At 52.7% G+C, this 27,487-nt stretch overlaps 2 protein-coding genes and 1 non-coding gene across 4 annotated transcripts; all 3 read right to left on the reverse strand.

The window, feature by feature from the left end:
* Positions 1 to 5,045: 5,045 nt before the first annotated feature.
* SLC5A5 (solute carrier family 5 member 5) lies at positions 5,046 to 16,443 on the reverse strand. 2 transcript variants are annotated; one of them, XM_069589079.1, is made up of 15 exons: positions 15,697 to 16,443; positions 14,756 to 14,821; positions 14,335 to 14,386; positions 14,091 to 14,158; positions 13,061 to 13,215; positions 12,527 to 12,667; positions 12,323 to 12,452; positions 11,506 to 11,594; positions 10,712 to 10,824; positions 10,567 to 10,637; positions 10,073 to 10,159; positions 9,798 to 9,991; positions 7,346 to 7,470; positions 6,480 to 6,595; positions 5,046 to 5,363 (listed from the first exon to the last, which is right to left on the reverse strand). In XM_069589079.1, the coding sequence occupies exons 1-15, from the start codon at positions 16,051 to 16,053 to the stop codon at positions 5,199 to 5,201; spliced, it is 1,929 nt and encodes a 642-aa protein (XP_069445180.1). In that variant the 5' UTR covers positions 16,054 to 16,443; the 3' UTR covers positions 5,046 to 5,198. The 2 variants fall into 2 exon arrangements, with proteins under 2 accessions (XP_069445180.1, XP_069445181.1); XM_069589080.1 differs by lacking the exon at positions 15,697 to 16,443 and adding an exon at positions 15,547 to 15,616.
* A 6,557-nt stretch (positions 16,444 to 23,000) lies between these two features.
* Positions 23,001 to 26,560, reverse strand: RPL18A (ribosomal protein L18a). Its single transcript, XM_069589081.1, has 5 exons — positions 26,336 to 26,560; positions 24,829 to 25,008; positions 24,158 to 24,287; positions 23,368 to 23,477; positions 23,001 to 23,147 (listed from the first exon to the last, which is right to left on the reverse strand). The coding sequence occupies exons 1-5, from the start codon at positions 26,351 to 26,353 to the stop codon at positions 23,055 to 23,057; spliced, it is 531 nt and encodes a 176-aa protein (XP_069445182.1). The 5' UTR covers positions 26,354 to 26,560; the 3' UTR covers positions 23,001 to 23,054.
* Positions 23,596 to 23,729, reverse strand: LOC138441909 (small nucleolar RNA SNORA68). Its single transcript, XR_011257477.1, has one exon. It is a non-coding gene; the product is annotated as a small nucleolar RNA SNORA68 (small nucleolar RNA).
* Positions 26,561 to 27,487: the final 927 nt, after the last annotated feature.

A 27,487-nucleotide genomic window follows, 5' to 3' on the forward strand; every position in this document is an offset into this window, starting at 1 on the left:
CTCGTAGTCCACTGGTTAAGAATCTGCCTTCCAATGCAGGAGACATGGGTTCCATCCTTGGTTGGAGAATGGGGATCCCACATGCTGTGGGCAACTAAGCGCCCACACCACAAAAAGATCCTGCGTGCTACAATTAAGACCCAATGCAGGCAAAATATTTTAAATAAATATTTAAAAAACAAAACCAAATGTAGTTTCTTGAAGAAAATTAAGAAGGCCTTCATGACCTTAAATTAAGCAAAAATTTCATAGATTGAACACAAAAGGCATCAAACTAAAAAAAAAAAAAAAAAAAAGCATTACCCTGATACCAAAGCCAGACAAGAACACTATAGAAAAGGAATAGTGTAGACCAGTATCTCTTATAAACACTGATGCATAAATTCTCAGCAAAATACTAGCAAACTGATTTCAGCAGCACACTACAAAGGTTAAACGCCATGACCAAGCAAGGTTTATTCTTGGAATACAAAGATAGTCCAACATACAAAAGTATCAATATAATACCCCACATTAATGAATGGAAAAAAACCAACATGACTGTCTCAGCTGATGCAGGGGAAAAAAGCGTTTGACAGAAATCAAAAATTTTTTTTTATAAAAACACTCAACAAACCAAGAATAGAAGGAAACTACTTTAATTTAAAGACCACATAGGAAAACTCCACAGCTCACATCATACTCAACGGTGATAGACTAAAAGCTTTTCCTCTAAGATCAGAATTAAGACAAGAATGTCTGCTTTTGCTACTTTTTTTTGACATAGTATTGGAAGTTCTAGCAGAAGCAATTAGGCATGAAAAAGAAATCAAAGGCATCCAAGTTGAAAAAGAAGAAATAATATTATCTCTTTTGTCGGATGACATGATCTCATACGTAGAAAACATGGAAAATTCTGTAAAAAATCTGTTGGAACTCATAAACAAATTCATCAGAGTTTCCGAATACAACGTTGCAGGACGTAAACGGAAACCTCCAAGTCAGTTGCATTACTTCCCTTTTTCTTATTGAGGTATGGTTGGTGTATAGTATTATATTGGTTTCAGATGGACAACACGGTGATTCAAATTTTTATAGATTATACTCCATTTAGAGTTGCTATACAATATTGGTTATATCCCTGTGGCATATCCTTGTAGCTTGCTTATTTTAGGCATGTTAGTATACCTCTTAATCCTCCACGCCTATCTTACCCTTCCTGCCTTCCCTCTCCCCACTGGTAAGCACTAGTTTGTTTTCTATACACAAGAGTCTCTTTCTGTTTTGTTATATTCATTCACTTGCTTCATTTTTTAGATTCCACATATCTAAAGCCTGATTTTTCTTATTAGTTTCCTGCATGGATGACATGTCAGGTGATGTAAGTGGGGTGTGAAAATTCCTTACTATTATTGTGTTACTGGCAATTTCTCCTTTTACGTGTTAATATTTGATGGGAATGTAAACAGTATTTAAAATAGGAATGAAAACTGTATTAAAAAAATTAAACAAAACTGCAATATGATCCAGTTTCCTGGTGGTGGTGGTGGTTTGGTTGCTAAGTCATGTGTGACCCTTGAGACTCTGTGGACTGTAGCCCAACAGGCTCCTCTGTCCATGGGAGGCTACTCTTCCCAGGCAAGAGTACCAGAATGGGCTGCCGTTTCCTTCTCCAGGGGATCTTCCCAACCCAAGGACTGAACTAGGGTTGCCTGCATTGCAAGCAGATTCTTTGCCAATGAGCCACCAGGGAAGCCCTCAGTTCTCTACTTCCGGGTAAAAATCCCAAAAGAAATGAAAGCAAATATTGACAAGATATTTTGCTATTAATGTCACAGCAGTATTATTCACAATAGCTAAAAGATGGAAACAAGCCAGATGTCTACTGATGGGTGAATGGATGAATAAAATATGGAATATGGTGTATATATATAAAGGAAATGTATATATGTATACCTTTGAATATTAATCAGCCTTTAAATGGAAGGAAATTCTGACACTTGCTACAGTATGGATGAACCTTGAAGACATTATTATAAATGAAATAAGCCAGACACAAAAGGCCAAATAACATATGATTCCACTTAAATGAACTAGAATAGTCAAACTCATAGACAGAGGAAATATACTGGGGGCTCCCAGGTGCTGGACAGAGAGGAGAATGGGGAATTCGTATCCATGGTCAGAGAGTTTCAGCTTTAGATCAGCAAAAAGTTCTAGAGATGGGTGGTGGTGATTGTACATGACGTGAATGTACTTAATGTCATTGAACTAGCCCCTTAAAAATTGTTAAAATCATGACTTTTATGTAAATTTTGCCACAAAGACAAAAAGGGGGAAAAAAAGATAATTTCTGGTCAATCAAAGCTACAATTCATATCTTTCAAAGGTAATCTTAAGCAACTGAAGAGGCAAGACACAAGTTGGAAGAAAATATAACCAGTGAAGAACTTGTATCCAGAATATAAAAATAATTTTTGCAGCCATAAGAAAATAAAAAAATCTAACTGAAAGTTGGGCAAAAGAAAAAAAAAAATTGGGCAAAAGTTTGAACAACACTTGGCCAAAACTACATGGATGAATAACAAGCATGTGAAAAGATGTTCAACATTTTCGGTTATCAGAGAAATATAAATCAACACCACTGTGAGATACCACCTCACAGCCACTGGAACGGGCAAAATTAAAAGGATGGACCATAGTAAGTTCTGTCAAGTATTTTGATCAGTTGAAACTCATACATTGTTTGTGATGTAAAATGAATCGACAACTTTGGAAGACAGTTTGACAGTTTACAAAATGGATTACTTTGTTGGCTGTGCTCGGTCTTTGTTACTGCGCCTGGGCTTCCTCCAACCGTGGCACGCAGCGGCTACTCTGTTGCGGTGCACCGGCTGGTGGCTTCTCTTGCCGCAGAGCTCCGGCTCTAGTGTGGCCGGCTTCACTAGCTGTGGTGCACGTGCATGGGGTGACTACCCCATGGCATGTGGAATCTTCCCGGGCCAGGGAGCGAACTCGTGTCTCCTGCACTGGGAGCTGATTTTTTTTTACCACTGAGCCACCAAGGAAGTCCCAACCGTTTCTTAAATAAACATACACCTACCACTGGACCCAGCCATTTCATTCTTAGGAAGTGACCCGAGAGAAATTCAAGTGTATGTTAGAAAGCTTGTACAGTGATGTTCTTAGCAACAACTTTATTTGCGATAGCCAAAAACTGGCAGTGATACGAATGTGAGTGAATGAATGAGCAAACTGTGGTCCATCCATACAGTGGAGTATTTTTCGGCAATACCAAGAGATGAACTACTGATACCCAGGACAACATGGCTGGATGTCTAAAACGGCAGCCAGATCAGCCTGTTCTGCCTGCACTAGGCAGCCTTAGCTCCAACCACTGCCTCTCCCCAGATCTAGGCTCTGCTTTGAGGAGGGACCATCACTGAGCCCAAAGTCTGTCCTGCTTTATTCAGTCATGGATTCAAAATTTGTAATGGTCACTTTTAAGTCCAAATCTAAAGGTATCCATAAAACAGCCTGCAGAGAGTTTCAGGCCTCTGAGCGATCAGGAAGGATGTATTCATTTCCTTAGGCTGCCACAACTTAAAAAAATAGAAACTTTTTTTTTTTTTTAAGCAGTCCTGGAAGCCTGAAGTGTGAAATCAAGATGTTGGCAGGGCCATGCTTCTTCTGAAGGCTCTAAGAGAGAATCCCTCCGGTACCCTTCTCCCAGCTTCTGGTGGCTCCAGCAATCCTTGGCATCCTTTGGCTTGTAAATACATTAATCTCTGCCTCTGTGTCCTCATGATTTTCTCCTTGTGTGTCTGTCTTTTCTCCTCTTCTAATAAGGACGCAGTCATTGGATTCAGGGCCCATCCCAATCCAGTATGACCTTGTCTTAATTCGATTAAGGATACCTGCCAAGACCCTATTTTCGATGGAGTTTACATTCTGAGTTTCCAGGTAGACATGAATTTTGAGGGTACCATATTGAACCTGGTACAGGGGCCCCAACTTCTAAGTGAGCAGAACATACTTCCCTGGAGGCCATGGGAACCATGTCAGATGCATGGATAGAGGTGTGTACAGACAGCTCTCAGAAACCCTAGCGGCTGATGCATGGCTGGGGTGAAAAGGGCAGTGAGGAGGGGAGGCTTCAGGAGTGAGTGAGGAGGGGCGAGGGAGCTATGTGTCTGGAAGGACAGTATAATGCACCCTGGTACAGGAGTGATCACCTTGTTCTGATGCTTTAAATACTCAGGTTAATTCTTTGCAGGCTCGGGGCAACAGATACAGAGATTTGTACTGAGATCTGACTGTGAGATTTAAGGTAACAGCCAGAATGATTTTTCAGAGAGGACAGAACATCAAGCATCCATTTATTTGATGTGTGTGGACAAAGAGTCCAACCAAGGGTCAGAAGGTCAGATGCGTCTCTGGTACGTGAGCTCACCTGGCCCATCTTACTCTGTACACCAGTGACATGTCATCAATGGAGCCTCAGTATCATGCAGCACCCAGGCCCATCCCTTCCCTGACTGGACTTGCTGAGACTCAGTTTCTTCCTCTGTAAAGTTGGTCCATGGTCCTTAATGGATGAGATGGGTAAAAGTGTCCAGGCACAGGAGGAAGGCTGACAACCTTATTTCTCCTTTCTCCTGTCTTTCTGCTCCCAAAATTAGAGGCCAAAGGGAGGAAAGCAAGGAGGAGATGAAGGAGGGAGAGTTGATCTCCAGCTCTCAATGAGTCTGTGTTTTGTTCTGTGACCTTGGTTGAGTCAGTGGCCATTTGCAGGCCTCAACTGCGCTTTCTGTGAAGTGGGTTACAGGAATTTGGGCCTGAGGACCTCCAAAATCATTGCTAAGGTTCAGATATCTCCCTGGGAAGACCTGGGGTCTTTCTCAGACCCCAATGTTGGGCCTGGGGGGTTCCTATGTTGTCCAGAGGGGACTCCAACCTCTTTCTTTTATAGGTAGGGAAAACTCTGGCTGTTTTGGGAGAATGGGCAGGGGTATAGCATCTAAGACTCAGGGCTGGCTGGAAGCAGGAAGCAGGATCAGATGATCTTTTGGAGGCGGGGCTTCACCTCTTCCCATAGGGTGGGGTTGTGCAGCCCCAATTTATTTGCATATGATGTGACCTAACCAATCAGAGCCCAAGGCCATTGGCCCATGGGACCTCCCTGAGGTCCCATCCCAGGTGGTCAGTCCTCAACTGCTTCAGAGGTCTGTCTCCTGCAGGTCAAGACCTTTGTCGTGTTCACTGCCTGGTGTCCTGGAACCAGCTCCATTCACCTCCTTCTGACCCAGGTAAAGCAGATGGTCCTCATCAGTGGGCAGAAAGTCAGAAGGCCTCTTGGCTCCAGGGGGCAACTCCTCAGCACCCTGCAGGAAGGAGAGAAGAAAGTCCCTGTCAGAGACCCCCTTCTGCTGTGTCAGCTCAGATGTTCTCCAGATGGGGACAGAAGACCTGGGAGGGCAGAGCCTGGGAAGAGTGGCACAATGTCACCTTGGCAAGTCCTGTCCCTTCTGCCTCCAAAACCTCCATCCACTTCTCTCCCCCATGGCCGTGTCACCTACGGCCCAGCCCATCCATGCGCCCATGGATGCCTGTACCTCTCCTTTCTCTGACTCTACCTATTCTTCAAGAAAATAAATTATTTCCCCACAGCAGCTGGAGGAAGCTTTAAAACACTTCAAATCCCAAATCCCTGTCCTCACCATTGAGTCTGCTCTGACCTCAGGGCCTTTGCACCTGCTGTGCCCTCCACCAAGAATGCCCTTCCCTCAGATTTCCCAGTAGTTGTCTCCTTCTCATTCTGGACATTAACAATGTCACCTTATCCAAGAGGCCACCCCCATCACCATATCCTATTTTATTTTCTTCCTAATACTCACCACCTGCTTAGACCCTATTCCTTTCTTGCTTTAGCTTTCTTCTGCTCCTGCCAGAGCATGTCTGGGTACAGAGCAAGTGCTTAAAAAATAAGGGAATGAAACAGGGAATCCAAAGCAGGAGCAGACTTGGGTCAGACACCCCCCCACCCCAGGGACAGTGTTTCCTAAACTCAGGGTATTCCCATAGTAACCACACGGCTCTGGTCAATGTTGGTCTACCCCCTGTCATGTTTCTTACGTAAAATTTTTTCTAAGTTGACTCACTTTTGAATTAAGCAATTTTATTTTCAGGAGAGACTTTATATCAGTAACTGAAAGACAAGCCAGTTTCACTTGCCATAGACTGGAGGTAGTTGTAAAAACAGATACAATGAAAATGAACAGTATGAAAGTTTGCTCAGTCCTTGTTAAAGTGAGTAATAGAAAGCGTTGAAGACGCACTAGCTCCCGGCTGAGCCTTTCCACTGGCGGTAAGGAGAAGTTGAGAAAGACAAAAGACGGTGACTCACCAGGTCACTTCCCTGAGTTAAGGTCACACACAGAGCACCTGAAACCACTTCACTGCCCCTCCCCGTGCTCTGGGATCCCAACCCTGAGACTGACCTTCATCAAACCGTCATCCAGGGAGGCCACCTCTTCCTTGGGGGCCACTGATGCTGTCTGCCGCATGAGGTCCCACCAGAGCAGACCAGGACCCAGGGCACTGCGCTTGGTGGGGCCTGAGGGGGCAGAGAGAAAATGGAGCTATTTAGTGAGGGTGGTGGGAAAACTGGAGACCAAGCCCTGGGGAGGAAAAGGGAGATCTCTGATGGCTTCCAAACCCAGATCTGACAGTGACCCACTGGGGACACTGGCAAGTCTCTGCCTCTGTCTGGGCCTCACTTTCTCATCTACACAGTGAGAGGTTGTAATAGACAACAGTGGATAGCTGGGAGGGCCCAGCACATGGCTCCATTTGCTGCTGTGTCCCCAGGGTCTAGAATATTGCCAGAATTGGAGAAGGACCCAGTAGAGCCCTGGTGAATGGAAAGTCTGAGACTCGGGAAGAGAGAATAGGTACTATTATCACTATTGATTTATTTTAATCTCTTTCCACTTCTTCATGGGATTCAGAGTTCCCAGAAGGGAGCGGAGTTGCCAAGACTTCGGGGAAAAGATATTTCAGCACCAAGGACAGCGTCTTGTGGCCCCTCCCCCACCATCCCACATCCTCCAGCAAAGACTTTATCTTTGGAGCTGAAGAGGGAATAGAGAGGTGGAGAGGGGATGCCTCAGTTTCTGCCTTTGCAAAATAGGACAAGTCCCACAAGGTGGAGGGTGTCATGAAGGCGATGCAGCAAAAGGGTGCAGATGCGCCTAGTATACAGTGGCCACTTGACTGACAGAACGGTCCTCCTTCCCCTCCCTGCGCGGGGAGAAGGCAGAAGGTGGACAGGGTGACCTCTAAGGATGCCATATGCCCTCCTTACCCGTCAGGCAGCTGACAAGGGCTCCACATAGCGCAGTGCACAGTGTACCCAAGGCACCATAATAGAGATAGGAAATGGCATAGAAGTTGTCAGCTAAGGTTGGCTGATCAGGGTCCATCTCCAAGCTAAGAGAGAGAGAGATGAGAATGAATCTAAAATCCATTTCGTTTGCTTCCTCCTGTCTACACGCTCACAACCCAGCCCAGTTCTTCATGCTGCTTGTCTGGACGTATGCCAACTCTCCTTCCTTCTTGCTATCCCACCAACACCTTCAGGCAATGTCTACACACAAGCAGAGGAACATTACTAAAACGTAACTCAGGGCTTCCTAGGTGGCGCAGTAAAGAATCTGCCTGCCAGTGCAGGAGGTGCAAGAGACGTGGGTTTCATCCCTAGGTCAGGATGCCCTGGAGGAGAAAATGGCAACCCACTCCAGTATTCCTGCCTGGAAAATTCCATGGCACACTACAGTCCACTACAGTTGCAAAAAGTTGGACATAACTGAGCACATACAAATAAAACGCAACTCAGGTTGCCTCCTGCTTCTGCTTATCACCCTCAGAATCAAAGCAAATTAAGCTCTAAGAAGAAAACAGGCGTGAATCTTTATGACCATGGGTTTGGCAATATTTTCTTAGATATGACACCAAAAGCTCAAGCAGCCAAAGAAAACGGAGGTAATTCCCTGATGGTCTAGTGGTTAGGATTCCATGCTTTAACTTCTGAGGGCTTGTGTCTAACCCCTAGTCAGGGAACTAAGATCTCGCAAACAGCATAGCATGGCCAAACAAAACAAACATAGAGGGACTTCCCAGGTGGCTCAGTGGTAAAGAACCCACCTGCCAATGCAGGAGAAGCAGGGTTGATCCCTGGGTCAGGAAGATCCCCTGGAGCAGGAAATGGAAACCCACTCCAGTAAAAAAAAAAAAAAAAAGAGAGAGAGAGAGAGAGAGAAAAGGATAAATTGGACTTTATCCAAATGGAAAACTTTTGTGTATCAAAGGATACTGTCCACAGAATGAAAAGATAACCCAGAGGATGGGAGAAGTCGTTTGCCAATCATATATCTGATAAAGATCTAATATCAAGAAGAAAGATATAAAGAACATATAAATTAGAACTCAATATGAAAAGACAAATGACCCGATTTAAAAATGAGCAAGGGATTTGAGAAGACATTTGTCCAAAGAAGATATAAGTATGGCCAATAGGCACGTGAAAAGACTATCGACATCATTAGTCACTGGGGAAATGCAAGTCAAAACCACAATGAGTATTATCTCATACCCAGTAGGATGGTTAGAACTCAGAAAAAAGAAGGGGATAATAAAAGTATTGGCAAGGATGTGGAGAAGTTGGAATCTTTATATATTTCTGGTAGGAATGTAAAATGATGCAGCGGCTATGCAAAATAACCTGATGGTTTCTTAAAAGCTAAATACAGAACTACCATATGACCCAGCAATTCTACTCCTAGGTATATACCAAGAAAAAAGAAAATATATGTCCATACCAGCACTTGTACACAAATGTTCATAGCAGCACTAGCCACAATCACCAAAAAGTAGAAACTACCCAAATGTCCATCAACTGATGAAGGATAAACCAAACTGGTCCATCCCTCCAGTGAAATACTATGAGGTCATAAAAGAATGAAGCGCTGAACACACTCCAGCGTAGACAATCCTTAAAAACATCATTCTGAGTGAAGGCAGCTGGGCGCAACAGGTCATACGGTGCACAATTCCATTTATACGAAATGTCCTCAGCAGGCAAGGCCACAGCGACAGAAGGTAGATTAGTGGTTGCCTGGGGCTAGAAGTGAAAGCCGCTCAGTCCTGTCCCACCATTTGTGACCCCGTGGATTATACCGTCCATAGAATTCTCCAGGCCAGAATACTGGAGTAGGTAGCCATTCCCTTCTCCAGGGGATGTTCCCAACCCAGGGATCGAACCCATGTCTTCCACATTGCAGGTGGATTCTTTACTATCTGAGCCTCCAGGGAAGTCAGGGGCTAGAGGGAGGTGGAAATGGGCAGTGACTGCTAAATTGTATACGGTTTTGGGCTTTTGTCTTTTTTGTTTTTGAGGTAATGAAAATGTTCTTGAGATGGTGGTGATGATTGGATAACCTGGTGAATATACTAAAAACCACTGTTAAATGGCTAATTTTATGGTCTGTAAATGATATCACAGTTTAAAAAGAATCCAATTTCTCTGGTTGAACCTCATCTCCTATCCTTTCTTAGCCATTAAATCCACTCTAACCTCACCATAGCTGGAATGCACTACACTGAACCCTGGCCTCAGAGACTTGCACTTTCTTCCTTCTGCGGAGAATGCCCTACGCCCAAGCCCCGCCCCCCACCTGCTCCTTCCCAGTAGGGACTCAGCTTCAGGATCCCTCTGCAACCACACTCTCTCTGGCCACGCTTCCCCGCTCAGAGTTTACCTGGAGACCCTGCTGGAGGCGTTGGCAGTGAGAAGACGGTCCAGGAGACCAGAGGCGTTGGCTGAGGGCACAGCACAGCCGGACGCTGACGACGGAAGGACCCCCATGGACTGCGCGCTAGGCGGGTACAGAGTGGCGCCCACGGCCACCCACAGCGACAGCGCCAAGCCCACCGCCAGCCCGGACAGGACGCCCTGGTGAGGGACCCAGTGTCAGCGGGGGTCGATGTTGGCCCACTCGCGCTCCTAGTCCCTCGCCCGCGTAGTAATACGCACCGGTGTATTGCAGGTGGGGACGAACATCCCCAGGATGAAGGCTCCGAGGAGAGGGCCGCTGATGACTCCCATGACGGTGAAGGAGCCCTGGGGGAGTGGGTGGGAGGGTGACTGAAGACGAGTCGTCCCACCTTTCCTAGCCTCAGTTTACCCGCTGGGAAAGGAAGACCCGGGGAACTCCACTGGCGGTCCTGAGACTCCTCTATGCCTCAGTTTCTCTAAAGGGGAAGGGATGCCCTATTCTTAGCTCTCTCCCAAAGATGCGGATTCGCTCTCTTGACAAATCTGGTTCCACGACCATGCCAGGAGGAGGCCCTTCTTGCCCCCAGGTCACTACTCCCCCCTCCCAGCATCCCTGTTTCAGGCCAGGCCGCGGCCATCCTGCTGGTGGCATGTCAGAACTCAGTTCTGCCATTGACATGTATAACCTTCTCTGAGTCTCAAAGAGGATGATGCCTCACCTCTTGGGAAGATTGTGGGGGGCGGGTACTTACCTGGAGGACACCGCCCCCCAGCAGGGACGACAGAGCTGCCACGGTGAGACAAGCTGAGCCGTAGATGAGCGCTGTAGCGGATGGGGATGGCTCTGTCAGTGGGGGGAGGCTGCCCTGGCCCCCCACCCAGGTCCCCGCAACTCACAGAGCCCCTTGGAGATGATGACCAGTCTCCGAGGGGCCAGGCTCGGCAGCCGAGGTTTGATGAGGTCCTCCACAGTGACGGCAGCCATGGCGTTGATGCTGGTGGACGCAGTGCTGGAAGAGGGGCGTACAAAAGAGGGGGGCGTCCTCAGGGACTGGCCACCTCTTGCCCCCAGGGCTTACCTGCTGGAGGAGGCCCTCAGCTACCCACACCAACTGGCTTGCCAGGACCCAGCCCAGCCCAAGGGCAGAGGCCTGGGCAACAGAATCCCTCAAGAGCAGAGGAGAGGTCCACCTCCATACTCTCCCGCAGACCTGAGATACCCTCACGGCGGCAAGGACACCCATGACAGAGGACATGAATGACACAAGGTCTCATTACAAAGCAGTGATGGGTGCAGAGAAGGGCCACATAGACTCTGGTCACAGCAGGAGCAGCGATGCGACCAGAACTCAGGGGAGCTCTGAAACTGCCAGAGCCGGAGGCCCCTGAGGGCGGAAGTGGGGGATCGCTGTGCCCCGGTATTCAGAACAGCGGTACCTGCCCCATAGGCACTCGACAAACATTTGTTTGAGGGAGGGAGAACAGAAAGAAGAAAGGGAAAGGAATCAAGTGTAACCCTGGCGGGCAATAATGGGTAAAGACCCCGGATCTGGGGTCCTTGTGCCCAGGGTATGCCTTCCATTGGACCCCACTTACTGGGGACTGAGGAGTATACTCTGGACATGCTCAGAACATCACAATGAGGCCCCAGGGGCTCAGATGTGGCCAAGTGAGAGAGCAGGGTCACTCACCTGAGGGTGCCACTGTAGGCACAGGCCAGAAAGAGCCCAGGGACTCCAGGCAGGTCCTCAAAGATGTCCAGCACCAGCAGGGGCATGTACTGGAGGGAGTCAGGGGTCAGCCTCCAGGACAGCAATGCCCCAAGGGTAAGGGCATCTATCTGTCCTCACACTGCACAGTCCCAACACCCAGTACAGACCAGACTCAGTGGGCACTCAGCGCATGTTTGTTGACTGACTCTGCGATCCTGGGTCATTCCCACTTTACTGATGAAGCCAGTGAAGCCAAAGAGGGTCACTCCTTGCTTGAGGTTACACAGGCAGTCTGGGATCCGACCCCGTGGACTCTGAACCCCATGATCAGAGCTCCCCCCAGAGTGAGCATGTCTGGGTCCTGGCCTTGGTGCTAACCCTGACTTGCCTGTGGACCTCAGGCAGTTGCTTTACTTCTGATCTTCTGCCTCAGTTTCCTCATCTGTAAATCAAGGGCCATGGCAGTCTTGGCCCCATCACATGTTGAAAGATTTTGGTGGGAAACTAACTGCTTGTGAAGGGGCATGAGGCAGTGTAGGTACTTGGGACATGAGAGCTGATCGTCATTGATACTGTCATCATTTCATGCTGCGCTGTGGTCCCATGGCCTCCTTGATAGCCCTCAAGGAGTCTGAAATGCCCCTCCCCTCCCCCATAAGATTGCATCACCTCCCAGCTCCTCCTCTGTGTTGAGTTCTTTCCTGCCTCTGGACATTTGCACAAACTGTCTCTCCACTAGGAATACTTTTCCTAGTGGGTGGATAGGAGGGGCCTAGGGAGCCTGGACCAGACTCACCTGGTCTGGGGCAGAGATGCGCCCTGCCAGGAGAGGGTCACAGTCAAGGTAGAACGTGAACATGACGATGCCGCAGGCGGCAGCGCTGGACACGATCAGGAACAGGCCCAGCTGGTTGATGAGCACGGCCCTGGAGGGGAGAGGTGGTCGCAGGACTGGAAGGAGGGGCTGGCACGTCCCAGAGGCACCCTGCCAAATACTCACAGCTTGGCTTGCTTCTCCGTGCGACAGGCCACGTAGCGCTGTACCTGTGCTTGGTTCACCCCGTACATCGAGAGCCACACCATCGTGCCACCCACCACAAAAGTCCAGAATGTGTAGCGGCTCCTCGGGTCCAGGTCAAAGCTGGATGAGGATGGGGCAAGTCAGCCACGTGGGAACGCTACACTGACTTCGCCCTCCCAAGTGGCCCCAGATGCCTATTCTGGACCTGATGGGTCTTAAAGGGACATTTGGGGCTAGGTTTTGAAGTGCGAACAGGAGTTTGCCAGATTAAAAGTTCATGGGTTTATTGAGTCATCCACATGTATCCAAAAAACATTTTTTTTTTCTGTGCCTAACTGGGATCTCGAGAGCCTTCAATTCCCAGAGAAGGGGAGCCAGGGTTTTGGCTAGGTTTTCTGGCTGGGGAGGGGAGTAGGAAGGGCTTCCTGGGGGAGGCGGCATTGGCGGGCTTCCCCCAGGGCAGAGATGCCGGCCCCATCACTCTGCCGTGTCTTCCTATACATTTTCACGTACTCCATCAGGTTGATCCGGGAGTGGTTCTTGGCAAGCTCGAGTACTTGCCCAGGTCCACCCACGAGCACAGTTCCACGAGCCAGGACAACCCAGAAACCACTCAGCATCACCAAGACCTGAAACACGTCGGTCCAGATCACCGCCTTCATGCCGCCCTGCAAGGTGTGACAGAGAGGGAGATAGGGGGTCAGGTGGGGATCTGTCTGCGGCCTGTAGGACAGAGCAGAGGTGGGAGGGAGGAGGAGTCAGGCGGGGGACCTGGCGGGATTTGGCCTGGCCTCCAGTAACGGCTGGGACCAACGGTCTTCTCTGCCTCAGTTTCATCATCTGTAAAATGGGGTTAATAATAGTACCTTCTTCAGGGCATCATTGCAAGGAATAGATTAATTGATACAAGGAAAATATTTGGAAGCGCACACAAGTGTTCAGTGAATGATGGCTGCCACTATTATTATCACTATTACTGCTACTGTTATCATTAGCTATTGTTTTACCCATCTAGCCTTCACACCCTTGCCTTCCCTTGGCAGCTCCTCGGTTTCCTTTGGAGAAGCCCCTTCCGCACTTCTAGGTCATTCAGGTGAGGCTAATCCTGCTCCCAACTCCAGGAATATCCAACAGAACATCCTAGCTCCCCAAACCTCTGCGAATGGCTCATCCTTTACTGAATACCAGAGCCAGACAGAACCCTCCTGGGACTTCAGTCAGTCCATCCTGAAACAGGAACTCACTTTCTGCTAGAATGAAGCCCAAAGAGATGCAAGCCCAGAGCTAGTGAGGTTCTTAACAGATGGGAGAGAACACAGAGGGCTCTGTTGTGGCCCCTGGATCCAGCCATGCCGTATCCTTGGACTTTCAGCAATAAGCCTTTCAGATCACCTTTCATAAAAAAGGTGAGGAAGTAGGCCCAGTCGGGGCACAGTCTTCCTCTGGAGAAAGGGCAGGGAGGGAAGCGCATGGGCCTGCCCAGCCTCTCTCCCACTCAGGGGGCATGCAGCCCCAGGCGGGGCGGGGGGAGAGGGACAGTCACCACAGTAGTGTAGAAGGTGCAGATGACTCCGGTAGACAGGAGCGATGCCCAGACGTCCAGCCCCGTCACTGCAAGCAGACCCTCCTGTCAGGTCAATTTGCAGGCCGAAAGCTTGGCCTTCCCCTGTCCTGGGGAGTCAAGCAGGATTCTTCTCTCCTAGAGCTGTCCCTCCCCTCACCCCGGCAAGTCTCTAAGCCTTTGTTCCTTCCCGCCACCACCGCTCCCCATCCCCGCCCGTTCAAACCTTGGTTCAGGATGAGCGCGGGGGCGTAGATCACTATACCGGTGTACAGCATCTGCAGATAGAGGGCAAGGGCAGGGAGGCTGGGGGGCACCTGTGCGAAGAGGGTATTAGGAAGGAGCTAGGGGGAGGAGGCCGGTTGGGGTACTTGACTGAGGGCAGATGGGCCGGGCCACGCGGGATCCGGGTGGAGTCAGGGAGGAGGTCTGCGAGAGGCCGGCGGGCCGGACTTGCAAACAGAGCCTCCTGGGGCGGGGCCAGAAGGATTGTGGGAGGGGCCAGAAGGGTTGTGGGCGGGGCCTGGACAAGGCTTTGCAGAGTGGGAGTGGGGTCGTGAGGGGTGGGAGCCGGGTTGTGGGCGTGACCGTCCGATATTTGACCCGAGCTGGACCCTGGGGGCGAGCGCGGGGCCGAGGCCACTCACTGTAGCCACCAGGTACTGCAGAGTCCCGCAGAGCCGCACAGCGCGGCTGAAGCGCATCTCCAGGTACTACAAGGAGAAGCCGAGGGTTCGTGGTCAGCTGGAGAGTCCCCATTCAGGGACCCGAGGCTTCTGGGTCCTTCACCCGCACTCTTGGCTTCTGCCCGCCCATCGGAGGCCAACTCCACACTCTTGCCCACGGCGGAGAGGGGGGCGGAGGGCTCCCTCCAAGCACCCTTTCCAGTCTATCTGCACACACTTGTGCACCCTCGCCACCCCCGCGCCTGTGCATGCGGCGTGTGCCGGTGGGGCTGCGCCATCAAGCGTGCGCACGTTGGTCCCGCACGCTCCCACTCATGTCGGCCGTCCCCCTGGGGCTGCCGCCGCTCCGAGTCAGCTTTCCCAAGACACAGACAGTGCCTGTGATTGGCTGGCTGCTGTGCGACCGGTCAAGATTTGAATCTTCGTGCTCACTGCCCCGGAGCGAGTCTTGGGCAACCCGAGCGGGGAGGCAGCCCCTTGTGGAAGGTAGGAAGCAAGCTGCGGGGAAGTCGGATTTCGAATCCGGAGCCTGCCGCCAGGCAGTCACTCGGGTGGACGCAAGCCCAGGCTTGCGGGCTGGGGGGTGGGGGTGGGGGGGCAGGTGTGTGCCTGTCCACGTGTGAGCGCGCCCCTGGCCGAGCCTGGCTCCGCCCTGAGCGAGTTTCCACCCAAGAGAACCAGGACGCCGGCTCCTCTTCCTCCTTCCTGCCCCGGCCTCACTGCCTGCGGCTTCTTCCCAGAACCGTCCCCACCTGTCCATCTCGGAGGCTCCCCAGTTACAGCACCGGAGAGCCCGCCTGCGGCCCCCTGCACCACGGTTCAGAGCCTTAGGGCCTCCCCTGCCGCGTCCCCGCGTTCCCAGTCAGGCAGGTCCTCAGGCCCTCCGGGCGCCTGCCCAGTACCTCGTAGGTGCTGGTGAGGCCCAGGCGGTAGAAGATCGGCAGGAAGAGCAGGGCAGTGAGCAGAGAGTTGAGCAGCTGTCCCAGGCACATCCAGAGGAACTTGAGGCCATAGCGGTAGGCCTCGGCGGGCACCCCCAGCACCTGCACCGCCGACATGAAGCTGGCGGCCAGCGAGAGGCCCACCGGCAGGGCGGACAGGCGCCGACCCCCGGTGAAGAAGTCCTCGGCGCTGCGCTGCCCGCCTCGCGCTACCCCGACCCACAGCCCGATGCCGGTGGACACCAGTAGCATAAGGGCGAAGACCCCGTAGTCCCAAGCTCCGAACGTGGCCCGCTCCTTTGCCTCGACGGTGGCCATGAGGCGCGCGGGAGTGGACAGGAGCGTCCTCGGCCCCTTCCAGCCACCCCGCGTGTCTCGGCTGAGGGAAGTTGGCAGCGGCCGAGGAGGCAAGACAGCGCGCAGGAAGCAGGATGCTCAGCGGCGGCAGCGACACCGCGCGCCTGTCCCCTTTGGTCGCCCCCGCGGCCCGGGGCTCCCTGGGCGAGAAAACTATGGCTCCTCGCTGCAGCTCGTCTGCCTCCCTGTCACCCCTCTTCGTCCTCGCGTCTGACTGTCCGTCCACCTGGCCTCTCGCTGCGTCCAGGCGCCCAGTGCAAGCGGTATGTCCCCCGCCCGGACGTCTGTCCCCGTCCTTGGGAGCTGTGCTCAGGGCTGGCAGCAGGAGGTCTCGGTGGGGCTTAAAGGGGCAGCTCCCGGCGGCCGCGGGCCGCGGATTTATTGGGCTCTGGGTCGGCGAGACTCCGCCCCCAGACCTGGGGCGGGCAGGACCCGCACCCTTTCCGCCCTGTACTCCGTCAGATGGGCCAGGACAGCACACTTAGGTGGCTGCTGAGGGGTGGGGGGAGGCTCCCAAATGCCCCCTTTCCCCCTGCTTTGTGGGGGCACTTTCCGCTGACCATAAACTGTTAATGTCTCCCTTGGACAGGTGGGGAAACCGAGGTCCACAGTTGGCATGTCACTCGCCCAGGGCCACACCTCTGGGAGCGGTGGCCCAGCATTCAGATCCCCGTTGTGCTTTTGTACCCTGAGCTAAGGGGAGCTCACTCGCCCACAGAACTGGGCTTGCTTTCAAGGTTTCAGGGTCCCATAGGGACAACTTTCTCTGCTTGAACCCCGCCCTCAATTGGTACTTTGACCCTCTCCATTTCTCTAGAGCCTAGCAGGAGGGCATCACCAAACCCGGCCCTCAGGCTACGTTGAGTGGAAGGCAACAGGTTCCTTCAAGTCCTGAATGCCATCCATATTTGAGAGAGACTTTGCGTCTCTCTGGGCCTCAGTTTCCCCATCTGTAAACGGGCATAAAATAGCCCTTGCCTCAGAGGAACAAACAGAACCTGTATAACACAAGCCTGGCACAGAACAAGGACCTCATTCATTCTTCATGTATTCATTGGCTCCTCACCGAACATGCATTGAGAGTCTACGCTGTGTCAGACGTTAAGTGTATGGTGGTGGTCATGGCAGAGGGGCTGACCATGTTCCCAAAAAATGGAAGGACATGACTACCTGGGGAAGTAGCATCTGGCATGTCCCACAAATGAGATCAGAGGTACAGAGGAAGGGGGAGTCCCTTGTTTCGGGTCATGCCCTCAAGAAACCCACACTTTGTCATCTGGAGGCTCTGACCACTGGATTCGAGTCCTAGCTGGACCTCCAAAAGCTGGATTCCCTCCTCCATAAGCGGGGGGATCTGAGAATCTGTCCTCCTAGGGCACTGGGACCCTCCTCGGCCTCTGCCGCCCCCTGGCGGCCTCCTCTGGCCTACACACATCACCCAAGCTGGGTCCAGTGACCGCCAGGCAGCCTCTGTTTGACCCGGGACTGTCTTATTCCGTCTCCACGCAGGGCTGCAGAGCCGACTTACTCCTCCCTGGAGATGCGATGCTGTGGCTCCACACAGCCATCTGTTGTCTGCTGGGATGTCTGCACCCTTTGCTTTATGGCAGAAAGCAAAGAAGAACTAAAGAGCCTCTTGATGAAAGTGAAAGAGGAGAGTGAAAAAGTTGGCTTAAAACTCAACATTCAGAAAACGAAGATCATGGCATCTGGTCCCATCACTTCATGGGAAATAGATGGGAAACAGTGGAGGCAGTGACAGAGTTATTTTGGGGGGCTCCAAAATCACTGCAGATGGTGACTGCAGCCATGAAATTAAAAGACACTTACTCCTTGGAAGGAAAGTTATGACCAACCTAGATAGCATATTAAAAAGCAGACACATTACTTTGCCAACAAAGGTCCATCTAGTCAAGGCTTATGGTTTTTCCAGTGATCATGTATGGATGTGAGAGTTGGACTATAAAGAAAGCTGAGCGCTGAAGAATTGATGCTTTTGAACTGTGGTGTTGGAGAAGACTCTTCAGAGTCCCTTGGACTTCAAGGAGATTCAACCAGTCCATCCTAAAGGAAATCAGTCCTGAATATGCAATGGAAGGACTGATGTTGAAGCTGAAACTCCAATACTTTGGCCGCCTGATGCAAAGAGCTGACTCACTGGAAAAGACCTTGATGCTGGGAAAGATTGAAGGTGGGATAAGAAGGGGACAACAGAGGGTGAGATGGTTGGATGGCATCACCGACTCAATGGACATGAGTTTGAGTAAACTCCGACAGTTGATGATGGACAGGGAGGCCTGGCGTGCTGCGGTTCATGGGGTCGCAAAGGGTTCAACATGACTGAGCGACTGAACTGAACACCCTTCGCCTTTGCCAGAAGGGTGCGGAGGACACCGTGTTCCTCCTCCGTTCCCTTCTCTGCTGCATCCTCCTCAAAAACCTGTTGGGAAAGGGAAATGCTGGAAGATTCCCCGCAAAGCCAAGCAAGAAAATGCAAATATATGCAGATTGATGCAAGTTCGGGGGTAGGGGGGGAAGCTGTCTTGTCTCCCCAAGGGGTTTGAAGTGGGGAATCGTCCCTTGCCAGCTCCTCTCTTCTGAGAGGGTCCAGGCTGCAGACAACACTTGGGCTGAGTCCCTTTCATTAAGCGCCTACTGTGTGCAGGGCCCTGCACCAGCCACTGGGCACACAACAGGATGCAGGTGGACATGCCCTGCAGGGCTGTGATCAGCCAGCAGATGAATACCCATTTCAGAAGCTAACAGATGACAAGAGTGTAGCAAGGTCAGAGATGGAGACAGCCTGGGGGAGGGAGGTGGGGGACACAATATGAGGCCTCAGAGAGGGACCATGCAGGCAGAGAATGAGCCAGGTTTGCAGAGAGCTGGGGGTAGGGCTCTGAGGTTGGAAAGAGCAGGACAGGGAGGATCACTGTAGACTCTGAGCCTTGGAAGGGGTCTGGATTTTATTCTGAGGGCACTGGGTGGGAGCAATTGGAGTCTGGAGCAAATGAGGGACCTAGTTTCCCTGATGGGTCAGTTGATGAAGGGTCCACCTGCAAAGTAAGGACCCGGGTTCGATCCCTGGGTCGGGAAGACCCCTGGAGAAGGAACTGGCAACCCACCCCAGCATGCTAGCTTGGGAAATCCCATGGACAGAAGAACCTGGCAGGCTACAGTCCATGGGGTCATAAGAGTTGGGCACGATTTAGCGACTAAATCACCACAGGTTCTTAAAAACCCACCAGGTCCATGGCAGGGGTTGAGGGTGGGGGAAAATGGGTAGATTCAGAACATGTTGTGGATTTCCTGGATGGTAGGCTGAGTTGGAAGCCCTGCTGGGTGGTGGTTGCGGGGTAGGGGGAAGTGTGGAGGAGGGCAGGGAGGAGAGAGGGGAAGCAGTTATGCCTTTCCTGACTGTATGATTCCAATTATGGGATGGGAGGAGGGCAGGCAGGACCCGAGGACTCCCCCTGGATGGGGGAGAGGAGCAGGGCAGCCTCTTGAGAGCCCAGCAGCAGTGGTCTAAGCCAAAGGGGCAAGGATGTCGGGGTGCTGAGGGGATATCTGCCTGGGCATCCCCAGTGTGCTCGTGTCTCCTTGGAGACAGGGCAGGGGTCAGAGATGAGAGGTTGTGAACTGTTCTAGCTGCTCCAGAATGACCTGCTGGATATGTCCCTGAACATCCCATCCTGCATTCAGTAAAAGCAAACCATTATTACTACCAGTGGCTGTCATTTTCTGTAAGATTCCCTGATTCCAAGTCCTAAAGATTCTGATCCTGTGGTTCCGAGTCTCTCTGGGTTTCGGGATCTACCACGGGTCACCCGGGGCCCCCGTTTGCCTTGCCTGACTCAGAAATGAGGTGCGGGGTGGGTCAGGGAGGTGCGGCTCTCCCCCAGGGCTCCCAGCCCTGTCCAGTCTGGGACACCCGGCACCTGGAGAAGCCCGCGGGTGGGACCTAGAGAGCCTCAGCACCTAAGGACCTGTGGGGTGCAGATTCCTGCCCACCTTCGGGTTGGCCGCGTGAGCCTGGGAAAAGACTTGTCCTTGGGCCTGAGCTGACCGCTGAGGGGAGCCAGCAATCCAAGTGGCCCATCTTGCTCCACAGGCCCACACAGACGGGCCCATTTCTCCCTAGCTCTGGGCCTTTGTGCTGGTTGGTCCTGGCCCAACCACCACTGGAGACTTGAGGGTTCACCTCAGTGGTCCTTGAGACCTCCAGCCAGCTTCTGGATGACTGCTCTGTGCACGCTTTGTGGGGTAGTTGCCAGGGGTGGTTACGTGGTAGGGGCTGTCAATGGACAAGGTTATGCGACGACGACGAGAAGAATGCAGGATGGGTGTGTGAATAGGTGTGCTGGCAAGCTGAGGGCTCACTCATCACTTGGTTCAAGGCCTCCTCTATGAGACTGACCCCATTCCCCAGCTGGTTCCCAGGCTGTAATGTGGATGAAATTTTGGCAGAGCTTCAAGGTGGGGATGGGCGTGCATGAGGGGCCTTCCACTTTCCTGGTGGTATATTCTCCCACCTGACATTGCTGGCCTCTCAACCTCTAGCTCATCTGAAGCCCACCACCTGAGACCTAAGGGATCACCATTTCCACTTTATACAGGAAAACACTAAGGCTCAGAGTGGGCTGTGACCTGCCCCAGGAACAGGGATCAGGAGTTTCATGGCCAAACAACTGCTGGAGAACCAGCCATGTTCCTATCTCCCAGCCAGATCATTTTCTGGAAATGCATGCATCACTACTGCTAATATCACACGCCCATCCTTAAATGGAAAGGAAGCTGCCAAACTTTTCCTGGGTGGCATCTAGATATGGAGATGCCTATTACTGAGAAAGGAGAGAAGGAATCTTTAGGGTGACCAGGAATTTCTGCCAGAAATCACCGGGTTAATGAAATCACCTAGGCAGATATTCAAGAAAAATTTGGCCACACAAATATCTTAAACGTCAGGAGGAACTGCCCTGAGGAAAAAGCATTTATAATCTATGTGGGGAAATTTTTCTCAGCCTTTTACTCCACATACCTGAGCTTTTTTTTTGGCCACATCACAAGGCCTGCAGGATCTTTAGTTCCCAACCAGGGATCGAACCCAGGCCCCAGCAATGTCATGGAGTCCCAGCCACTACACCACTAAGGAATGCCCATATCATACCAACCCAGCAGTCCATGAGAGGAGTTCCTAAGGCTTTTTCCTACGAGCGATTTTTTTGTCTCAGGGCAGAATGCTTTCCATATAAGGAAAAGCAAATCCTAAGGTTTCTTTTCAGCCACTAGCTTGTTCACCCATGGTGTTGGCAAGGTTGAAGGAAAATAGTCCTCTTATTAAGCTGAGTTAATTAGTATGTTAGTGGTAGGCATTTTGGCACTAATATAAAAAATCTGGCCCAGCACTGCCAGATCAGGGCTTACCCACGTGGTGCAGATGGAGGTAGAAGGGTGTTCAGTGGCCATCACGACCTGGTCTCAGATTACTTTTAACTCCTCCTGGGGTCACAGAAACACATGTGGTCTCTGCCCTCAGTCTGGTGTGGGACAGTCCTTGTCAACCATTGTATGGTCTACAATCTCCAGTGAGGCAGAGGGCTCAGCAAGCGTAGGGAGGTAGGGAAGAGCCACCTGTGCTGGTCTGTGTGGTGAGCTCAGTCACTTCAGTTGTGTCTGACTCTTAGTGATCCATGGACTGTAGCCCGCCAGGCTCCTGTGTCCATGGGATCCTCCAGGCAAGAATACTGGAGTGGGTTGCCACGCCCTCCTCCAGGGGGTCGATGGACCCAGAGATGGAATACGTCTCTTACGTTCCTGCATGTGCAGGCAGGTTCTTCACCACTGGCAAGCCCCAGGGGCTGGAACAGGCTAAGCAGTCACCGAGGACTCAGGGCCCATCTTTCCCGTGAGAATGGCTAGCCACGCCTGAGACCTTCCCCGGGAAACCCTCCAAGAACAGGTGGGATCTGAAGTGAGTTGATTTTCTGGAAACCACCCAAGATCATCACGCCAACTAAACCCCTCCTTGGACAGGTGGGGGCATGGAGGCTGTGCCCTTGTCCAGGACCATGCTTCTCCCAGCCCCCACTCCACACTACCTCTTCGTGCGGCAGCTTCTTGCCCACCCACGGTTCTCTGGAAGACAAGGCAGGCCCTCACTGACCCGTGTATCCACTGCCTGCAGATCAGTAACTCCCCAAGGCAGCTGAGCAAATTCAGTCAGTGCCCTGATCTTCTGAAGAAGACACCAAGGTACGAAGTGCCTGGACTGCCCAAGGTGACACCACCAAGAACTGAATTCCTAGCTATGCCTCAGCCTCCTGGTTGAGGAGCTCAGGGTGGGATTAGCTTCATGCCTGGAATTCCCCAGGCCTCAAGCAGACAGCTGCCCACTGAGAGACCGCGGCCTCCTAGGTGGGATTAGCACAGCTTCATTCAAGGGGCCCCCAGCGGGCAGAGGGGAAACAAGCCAGCAGAGCCGCACAACCCTCCTGGGCGCCCCCTTGGGCCTGCTCTGAGGATCTACAACAGGGCTGGAGGCTGGGTAGGGAAGATCACACCTGCAACAGAACCAAACCCACAGGCTCTTCCCCCTGGGTGCAGCTGTCCTTTTACCGCCAAGAATGAGGGGGAGCAGCACAGAGCTGAGAAATACGCATAACACAGCAGGCAAAACAGGTCTGGGGCCAAAGCTGGGGCCTGCAGCACACCGCGAAGCTCACAGCACAGCTGTCTGACGGCACTGAATGAAGAGAGCGCTGAGTGGGGAGTAGCTTGCCCTTCCTGAGAATCCAGTGCCGGGGCCCTACTCAAGGAGGGGAAGACCCCTCCCAGCGCACTCACAGCTTGGCTGCACCCTTTTGAGTTCTGCAGGGTGTGTAAAGAAAATAAGACGTGTATCTGGGCACTCAGTTTTCCCATTAAGTTTTATTTGGGCAGACCTGGGGACAGAGGGCCTGCACCTAAAAGAAGGTGTTGGGCCTCTTGGTGGTGAAGCGTGGCTTGTGCTGGCGACGGAGGACCCGGTGGGGCAGTGGGAACTTGATCTTGGAGTCCTGGGACAAGAAGAGGCAGGTGAGGGGGGTGGCGGTGGTGGAAGGCTCTTAACTTTGTCTCCCAGGGACCACTGAGGTGTGGCCACCCCCCACAGGGTTCCTGCGTCAAACCCGCTGCCTTATTGCATCTCCCAAGGCTGGGGGAGCTGCCAGACCAGTCTGGTGTTCCAAGAGAGCCCCCTCAGCCCAGCCCGCCCTGCAGGACCTAGAGGGCACTCACGTGGAACTGCTTGACCGCTGGTCGGCGGCACTTGCTGGCTGCGATCTCCTCCACCTTCATGATCTGGATTGAGTGGGCCCGGGCTCGGTGCCGGGCGCCCATGTCTCGGTCTGCAGAGATCAGGAGGGGCAGGGTGAACGTGCACATTTTCCCATCATGCGTGGGGATGGAGGGCGCTCGGGGACCAAATAGCCACAGCATCTGGTCCCAGCAGACACCGGCCACCAAGTGTGTAGAACCTCCAAATTCACTTTGAGGGGCACGGCTGCAGCCCCACAAAGGCGACAAGGTAACATTTGCTGTTAGCACCTCTGTTTAAACCACTGCTACAAGAAACAGCAGTTCTTGGGTTTAGGTGCTCGGATTCTGGTCCCAGCAGGTGACACACGCTGGAGCACTCAGGGTTGCTAATGCCAGGTCCCATCCCTGGACAGGGGCTGGACCAGGTTTCTGGCAGGCAGCTGCATCTATACAGGGCTGACCTTAAACCTCAAGAGGAGGTTCCAGATGCAGTTGGTGCTGGTGAACCAGCTCAGGAATGACCAGAGCCCCTCCTCTCCACCCACCCCCAGCCCGAGTACACTTACTGCCAGGTTCCAGAAAAAGGCACGCTCGGGGCATCCTCTCCACTCCTAACCCCAAAGCAAACATCTCCCCTGCCTCCATCCCTGAGGACTGCCCCCCAGCCCCGAGAAGCCTCTTGCATTTATTGTGCCTGTCTGACAGAAGTGTCAGACTGAGCTGCAGGTGCCTGCCCTGTTGAGTCTAAAGCAGAGGCCTGGCGGCTTACAGCACTGGGTGACGGCGCCAGCGGTGGTCAGATCCCGGTACTCGCGGTACATGTTGTGGGTGCCGCTGCGGGAGTCATAGCGCAGCCAGATGCCGAAGTTCTTCACTCGCAGGGGAGATTTCTCGAACACCTGTCAAGGACAGGAGACCAGCTGAGGCTAGAGCAAGTGGGCCTCGACCAGGGCCCCCACCATTCCTGAACCCCTGCCTCCAACGCTACGAAGGATGGTTCAGCCCCTGGACCTCTCTTGCCTGTCTTCCAGTCCCTGCACCTTCAGGCACCTGAGGGGAAATCTGCTGTCCGAGGGAAATCTCCATGGTAACTGCAGGGATGAAGGGCAGTCCAGGCTGGGATGCTCCTCACAAGGGGACTGACACAGCTTCCGAATCCCCCTAGCCAACCAACAATTCTCTTGGGACCATCAGTTACCCAGTGCAGCCTCACTGTGCGGAGTCCAGCACTGCCCTCCCCCCAACTTTACAGATGAGGCCCAGGGTTTTCTCATTAGGAAAAGGGCACCAAGCCACCTATTCCATCCTAATGTAGGGCATGAAGACCACAAAGGAACAGGATCAGAGGCTGTAAAAGTCTGCTAACTCTGGAGGGTGACAGATGCCCCATGGGAAAGTGTAAATTCACCCCGATCCCACCCAGCTTCAGACACCCCATACCTGCCCACAGTAGACGATTTCCCCCGAGGATTTCTTCATCTTCTTCAGCTGAGACACAAAGTACCAGAAGCGGGACTTGGCAACAACATGATTAGGTGCAAAAATTCTCATGCGATAGAGGGGCGGCGTGTGGCATTTGGGGGTCGGCAGGCAGCGCCCCACCACCTTATACTCTCGAAGCTAAAAAAGAAACAATGGTTGACGTGGGGACCAGCACCCAAAGTCTAGAGGCAACTGCGGGGACTCACTCTGCTCCCCTTCCCAAGCCTGTTGACAACGGATCAGGGGATGGAGGTCAAGTCCCACCAGTGCCTTCCTGGGATATCTGGGTGACTGTGGGTCATTCCATGGTGCGAGCCTTCCACATAAAGAGTGAGAGTGGGGAGGATTAACCCAGGTGCCTGAATGCCCTTTGCCCTGGCTCAGGAAAGCTGGGTGAGGCTCTCAGCCTCTCTCCCTTCACGTTAGCTAGGCACAGACCAGGGGGGCTGTCTCCTTCCTCCCAACACCTCATCTATCCAGCTCACAACCACTTGTCAAAATGAAAATTTGGGACTCCAGAGACAGTGACCAGCCGGGAATCTCACAGCCAACTCCAGGCAGAATCAGGACAAGAATCCAGTTCCCTGCCCAGCTCTGGGTTTTCCCGACTTAGGTCATGGCTTGGGGCTGCCTCAGTTTCCCAGCTGCAGTCCAAGAGGTTTCGACTCCCAAGCAGAAGCTCCCTGTTTGCACAGATTCAACAGGGATGATATCTGCCACATGCAAATCCTGGGATACAGTAGAAAGGAGCCACCTCCACAAAATGGCTCATCACCATTTTACTAATTAATGTCAGTAGAAAATAACCCCAAATATCACAAACTCCATTCTTACTTTAACCTCTCAATCTGACTCATCGGCCTCCCAGACCACCCACTCAGGAAGGGGACCGATGCGGTCGGACCCCTTCCCAGTGTGCAAACTGGAGCTGGAAAGCTGAGAATGACCCACCTAAAATGTTTCTCCGCAGGGTCTAATCTTCCATCTCTGAGCCCTAACGATGATTTTGCCCAGCACCTGCCACAGCGGTTAAGACTCTCACTCCCCATGTTAGCCCCGAGCTATAATAATTTTCTTCTACTTCTCTTACAGCCATACCAAGAAAAACACTATTGCCCGCCAACTCCCACCCTTGGTACTATATTCACTTCGCAAACGGAGAAACCGAGGCTCGGAAGGTCGGTGAGGTCCCGTGGCGCGTGTTTCCACGCCGCTCAAGTTGTCCCTTCTGTGGAAAGGAGACTCGGACTCCCCGGCTCCCGCGATTCCCGAGCCGGCCCGGGCCACGCTCTGGCCTCCCCACGCGGCTCCCGCAGCGGCCGCCATGTTGGCCGCAACTGGGGACCTCGGCGCACTGGCCCTAACCAGAACGCGCACTCCCCGCGTGTCCCATGCCTCCTCCCGCAGCCCCCGATTCGGTCCGCGTCGCGTTCTCTGACCCCTTGCCCCACCGCGCCCACCTTACCGTCCCTGAGGCCTTCATGACGCTCTACCCACGACCGCCGCCACCCTCGAAAAGGAAGTGGCCGCCCTCGCGCAGCCGCTCTCCTTGATGTCGCGGCCGGAAGTCCCGCCCTTTCGATGCCGCGAGCCCATTGGCTCCTCAGCCCCGAGCTCAATAAGATTTGCTTCTTTGTTGTCTCCAGATCCACCAACCTCTCGCAGCCCGGCCTCCCTTTGCGGCGAGACTACAACTCCCGAGACGCAGCGCGACAAGCCCTCCTGTTCTAGCGAAGAGTAAGGGAGCCTCGGCGCGCGCGGCATGCCGGGAGTTGTAGGTACACCGGGCGGTCTCGGAGGCCCGGTCCAGGTTCCTGCCTTTACATCCATTCTGTGTGCATCATCGTCCCGGTGATGAGGCTCCAGGACCTGAGCGTTCTCTTCTGTAAAACGGGAATGTGTGCGTAGTCGCTCAGTCGTGTTTGACTCTTTGCGACCCCATGCACTGTAGCCTGCCAGGCTCCTCTGTCTATGGGGATTCTCCAGGCAAGAATACTGGAGTGGGTTTGCCATGCCTTCCTCCAGGGGGTCTTCCCAGTTCACGGATCGAACCCAGGTGTCCCGCATTGCTGGCGGATTCTTTACCGTCTGAGCCACCAGGGAAGCCCAAAATGGGAATAGTACTGGTGGTTTTTTTTCCCTAGTAATGTTACCATACTGGCTTCCCGGATGGCGCAGTGGTCAAGTATCCACCCGCCAAGAGACACAGGTTAGATCCCTGGGTCGGGAAGATCCCTTGGAGCAGGAAATGGCAACCCCCTGTGGTATCTTTGCCTGGAAAATTCCGTAAACAGTGGAGCCTGGCTGGCTACGGTCCATGAGGTCGCAAAGAGTTGGATAGGACTGAGCAGGTAACACTCATTCACACTCAACTCGTGTGAAAGGCCAGGTACAGAGCAGTTAACAAGTGCTAACGTTCATTAAAGGCTTTCCTGGTGGCTCAGTGGTGAAGAATCTGCCTGCCAAGAGATGCGGATTCCATCCGTGGGCCAGGAAGATTCTCTGGAAAAGGAAATGGCAACCCACTCCGGTATTCTTGCCTGGGAAATCGCATGGACAGAGGAGCCTGGTGGGCTACAGTCCATGGAATCGCAGAGTCAGACACACTTAGCAAACC

The sequence above is a fragment of the Ovis canadensis genome, chromosome 5 (genome assembly GCF_042477335.2).
Source record: "Ovis canadensis isolate MfBH-ARS-UI-01 breed Bighorn chromosome 5, ARS-UI_OviCan_v2, whole genome shotgun sequence".
In the NCBI taxonomy this organism is placed as follows: Eukaryota; Metazoa; Chordata; class Mammalia; order Artiodactyla; family Bovidae; genus Ovis; species Ovis canadensis.